General features: G+C 40.5%; 1 protein-coding gene across 1 annotated transcript in view; it reads right to left on the bottom strand.

Annotated features, from left to right (window-relative positions):
- Window positions 1–732: 732 nt before the first annotated feature.
- The window catches only part of LOC106811952 (cytoplasmic dynein 1 heavy chain 1-like), a 97,245-nt gene continuing 92,444 nt past the window's right edge, over window positions 733–5,533 (bottom strand). The window contains 6 exon segments of the mRNA XM_014815693.1: window positions 733–2,157; window positions 2,698–2,825; window positions 3,372–3,546; window positions 3,682–3,824; window positions 4,154–4,277; window positions 4,573–4,641. Of these exon segments, the coding sequence (XP_014671179.1) occupies window positions 2,020–2,157; window positions 2,698–2,825; window positions 3,372–3,546; window positions 3,682–3,824; window positions 4,154–4,277; window positions 4,573–4,641 (777 nt within the window). The 3' untranslated portion in view covers window positions 733–2,019.

The following is a 5,533-nucleotide window of genomic DNA, read 5'->3' as shown; positions in this document are numbered from 1 at the left end:
AATATATGTTGCCATGGATCAGTGTGGAGAAATTCGAGTTGGTGATCCAGTATCTGTCACATACAGATAATATCAAACAGTACCCTCTTGTGTTCTAGAAGGCTTTATACTAAAATGATATAAATGATTAGTAATTATACTTTATATGATAATATACCTTGTTTGGTAACTGTCACTGCTGTTGATAAACTGATGTAAAAACTGAATAGCAATAATGTATAGTTACACGGTTTTGCTATAATTCGCAACTGTTATCAGCAGCTCTTTTTACATTAGAAATACAATGGTTAACATTGATGGACAGCTAGCAAAAGACAAGCTACTTATAATAAAGGTTCGCAGCTTAGCAAAATAATGTGAATTTATATATCGGTAAAGGTATGATAGAATCACATCAGCTTGTTATATGTTGTGTATATTGTGTGGAGATAAGTAAAAAGCTAGCTGCAAGGTTTATCATGTACAAGATATGCAATTTAGCATACATCGAGAGTCAATACGTAAGTTCGTGTATACATGTCTATGGATATTGTTGGTACATGCTGTATTGCTTGATGTGTTTATAAACAAATACCTTTAAGGGAAACTGGAAAGTCATTAATAAGACAACTTTAGCCTTCTCCCTGTATGTACCTAGCTGAAACACATTGCACATCTACTCTGTGTCACATGAGTAAATGACATTCTGCACAAGTAAATATTCACAAGCGTAAAATACATCAAACAAACTTGTGAAGTCGCAGAATTTTTTTTTTTCAGAGCAAATGAAATATCAGTACACAGTTATCTGATTCACGCACGATATATTCCAGAACTTGCTGTTTTGGGGAAACCAAACGAAGTGCTTAATTGTCATCATCGAGACCAGACAATGAAATGTCATGCAGACACACTGTGTAGGATGGTATCATGAACCTATATAATATGTGTTCATGATGATATACAAAATTATATTAAAGCATAATAACCAATTAACACAAACAACAAATACTATTGTAGCCAAACTGCAATAATTTCAGGTAAACCAATCCATATACATTTACACATTCCAATTTTAAATAAGTTAATAAAGCATTAAATTAATTATAAATGATGTACACTGCAATTTTAACTATCATTTCAGTTAACAGTTTTTGAATGACAATTGGACTCCTAATTGTATACACTATACTGTGAGCAGCAAGCGTTACTGGGCAGCTTAATACTATTGCATTAGACCCTGCGCTATCAGGTCTCGAATAAATGAGCACATCACTTAAACATCAAACAATCCCGAAACACAAAACCAATCCTTATGCACGTTATTTAAATCGGGTAAACAAAACGTGGGTTAAACGACATATTTTCTGCCGAAGAAATTTCCTTCTTTCTGTACTGAAAATTGTAAAACGATCTTAAAAATAAATGCAAACTGAGAATTTTCGGCTTTTTAGCATAGGGTTTTCTAAATATTGTACAGTTCATGTTGTGCAGAGACCATTGCGTAAGGTAGAAGTAGGCATGCATGTGCAAATGGAAATACATTAACCATTTAATTGGGACATTTTAATGGTTCCCAAATTGTCTTGATAAAGCGAGGACCACTGTACTTTAATACCCCGCATTATGATAACCTGAGTTGTCCAATTGTACGTTTTGTACAGGCTATGGTTTGAATCTGTAAATTGGTTGAAAAGCTTTCCAAAGGAGAGGAGAGCATTTACAATTATATAAATCGGAAAAGCGGGATTCACATTGCAGATTTTCATATTACTAAATAATGTTCTTTTCTGGACCGCATTACTTTGGTAAGGGGAGGTATCAATGAACTGCCTCATTGCATAAATTACAGACAGGTACAGTGCAATACCCATATAACTTGTGATTACTGTGCTTGGCATACAAATAAAATATAGTTTTCAGTGCTAATGTGCAAATGAGACCTGCTGGTTTACTTCATTTTGTAAGTTCCATGGTACACTCTTGCATATGCTTGTATTTCAATATATCGTTGAAGCACGTGCTCCAAGCAAAGAATCGCTACATTGCAGAAGCAGAACACAGAAGTGCAACACCACTCTCATAAAAGCTATGCTCATCGACACCTCCTGCAGCTTTAAGATCCACAGTGAAGAGCAGATCTCCACGTGTAGCATTCAGGTATACTGGGAGAGTGATCTGAAATAACAAGGACAGTATATAAACTGAGACCAAGAGCTTATTATTGAATTAATAACAAAACGCATTTATATTATATGACACTCAGCTAATAATATGCTTTGGCGCTCTTGCATAATTATTGTGGAAGTAGTTCGTGCCAAAAACTTTTTGCAACAGCGGGGGGTATAATCAGAGATGAGATACGGTTTCCATGGCAACGCCTTGACCGACGCACATACAAAATATGTCACGCACATCTATGAAGTTGGATTGGAATCCCTGGAAAACTGTGGAAGTAGTTCGCGCCACAAACTTTGTGCAACGGTAAACGGATCTTATAAACCAGACCGCACGCCCGACCGACCGACCGACCGACCGTAAGATGACTTCTATATACCCCCAAAACTTCGTTTACGGTGGTATAAATATCTATTTATAAAACAAATAATAGGTTAATTAAACATGGTTTATTTTCAAGTATTTTAAGTTATTTTCAAGTATTTTACCCTTGCTAAACAAGCCTATAATGATTGATGATTATAAACACGGTCAACTCACCAAATCTTTCGTTTGTGTTAAGGACTCCGTGCGTACCCAACGTAGACTTGTCAATGGAAGTTCAGTCATTATGGTAGAGACAAGGTGGAGCTGGTTATTCTTGCACATAGCCCCCTGTACCCTCAAACCTAAATTAAACGAATCATGCCAATGTAATGTCTTGTTATTAAGTATATATGCAAGCACACACGCCTGCACACACATAGCACTCGAACACCCACATAAATGCAGCACACACAGACAAAACATTTCTGTTGATAGCAGCTGTTGTTATTTTGCCTCATGGGGCAGCAAATTATCTTCACAATATATAAACTACAAGCAGGATCGAATAATTCCTTTCCGAGACGCTGCTGGAATCGGTGTACGACATAACTTGCATTTTATCTGTGCTGAGACGGATATATTGAGGGATATATATATATATATATGGCTCATCAAAACGCGTAGGTTTGGGAACAAGCCTGAGCAGGAGTAGTCACATGACATAGGTGTTACGACACATTGCTAGGCAGCGTGGTTGGACCAGCACACGCCCAAGGGATCACCTGCGTCCTCACACGCCCAAGGGATCACCTGCGTCCTCACACGCCCTGGTGCAGCTGGGCCCGGCTGGTTTGCACACCATGAAATAATGACCCACTTAATTGGAACATCTGTCGAACTGTACACACCTTTGATGCCAAAGCTGCAGTCATCAAGCTTTAGATCGCTCCCATCATTGTCAGAGACTGTCACCTCCAGAGAGAGCTCTTCCAAGGACCAGCTGTTCGCCTGTGCCACACACTGCCGGGTCGCTGTGATGTAGCCGGCTGGCACAAACAAGCCACCCAGCCACACATTGAGGTTCTGCAACGGTTCAATAATTAGTTGCCTGCAATCACATTTAAATCCGCATTGAAACTTCTTTGTCTATTATAGTCGAGAGGATTAAAACTGCAAAATTGCGCTATTTGCATTCTCCATGAACATAGATATACCAACCTTCAGTTGTGCTGCTCCACCCTGAGATACGGCAGTGGACACACTCTGCAACTGGCGAACCCTTTCACTGAAGTCAGCAATCCACTGGATGACAGTGGCTCCCTGTGGCACGGTATATCTGCGCCAAGTGTCAGGCAGAATACCTACACAAACGAGCAGTTTGATTAAAAGTGCAAAGTCGTGAGAGTATGGTTAGTTAGGTTAGGGTTGGGTTCATGTACCCACAAAAAAGCATTGCCAGAAACATGAAAACGTAACTTGCTGATAGGTCAAGTACACGTTTGCTATTCAAATATAAAACCACCATTTCAAATTGCCGCGCCCCTGTGTCAGCATTTGCATATTTTCTACGGGACCATAGAATTATAGTATCGTGTAGTTTTTACATAAGTTTTGATCACTCTAAATGGGCTTTAAGTTCCAGTTTACAGTGTAAACACTGATTTACACTGAGCCCTGATCGGCATCTCACCTTTAGCAAGGTCGGAGACGAGCTGTCGCAGATAGTTGGTCTGTTTCTTTGTGCCATTGCATACTTCTAGCACATCATCCAGATCACGGCGTACAACCTCCAGCAACTTGGCACCTAGGTTCACCTATAAAATGTCATGTATGGCATCAGCAGGAGAATTACACTCAATAGTACAAATAATTAGGTACAATATCTGTCATAGGCTATTGCATCAGAAAAATTGAAAAATACAACAGGAATGTTAAGAATTAAAACTAAATTCGTGCAACCGAATTCAACATTACGTATGCAGAGTCTATTTAGTTATTTGAAACATAGGTTAACAATGTGCATAATAGTCATGTACAGACGTCGCATAGCAAGAGTGAAGTAAAACATAGTATTTAGAACTTGTGTAATCGCTGCAGGAAATGTCCCACCTCTCTCTCAAAGTATCTGTACAGAGGGTCCTTGATGTTGTCCACTGTTCTCTTCAGTCCTACCAGGTTCTGCAAGAATATGAACATATTACCACATGCTCACAACTCAACCAACATACTAAGCTTTTGCCTAGGCCCTAGACAGATACTTTTTCTTCATATCGTTAGCACTGGCGATGCTCTAAAATATTCCGAATGATTGAACTGAGAGACATACCAGCCAACTGATATACTATATCAGCATCAACATTGAACAAGACCCAACCATTCCTAACTAGAATGATTGTCCCAGAGAGCGACTAATAATACCCTCCAGCTTCGAGCTGTTATGGTGCCTGTATGTGTATTGTAGAATTTGTCAATGAACGGCTTCATGGGAAAAATCCGCTGCCACAGAAGGTGCAATCAAACGCAGAGTCAAACATGAACAACATCAAGCACATACGCACGCACGCACGCACGCACGCACGCACGCACGCACGCACGCACGCACACACACACACACACAGGGAGAGAGAGAGGGGGGGAGAGATGAACACCCACACCCACACACACACACACACACACACACACACACACACACACACACAAGGACACACGCATACACACACGGAGTCAGCCTGCTTGCGTGTACCCTTACACTCACGTATGCACACACACGCTGACGTCCACATACGCCCTCACGCGCACACGCGCGCGCACGCACACTCATTCATGCACAGTTTTGTCAGTCACTTAAGAAGGTTGCCAAGCAACCGGTAGCCGGTGGCGTAAAAACGTGCGTCTTTCTTAAAGCCGGTCGCGAGATTCGAATGCAAGAATGAAACACGGCATAACGACGACAATAGGAACGCGATTGTTGGTCGTCGGTGAAAGGTATGAGAGAGCGAAAGCGCGAGTGAGAAAGAGAGGCAGAAAGAGAGAGAGTGAGCGAGAGAGAGAGAGAGAGAGAGAGAGAGAA

This window comes from Priapulus caudatus, unplaced genomic scaffold (assembly GCF_000485595.1).
Source record: "Priapulus caudatus unplaced genomic scaffold, Priapulus_caudatus-5.0.1 Scaffold594, whole genome shotgun sequence".
Classification (NCBI taxonomy): Eukaryota; Metazoa; Priapulida; class Priapulimorpha; order Priapulimorphida; family Priapulidae; genus Priapulus; species Priapulus caudatus.
This window is presented reverse-complemented; position numbering and strand designations above follow the sequence as displayed.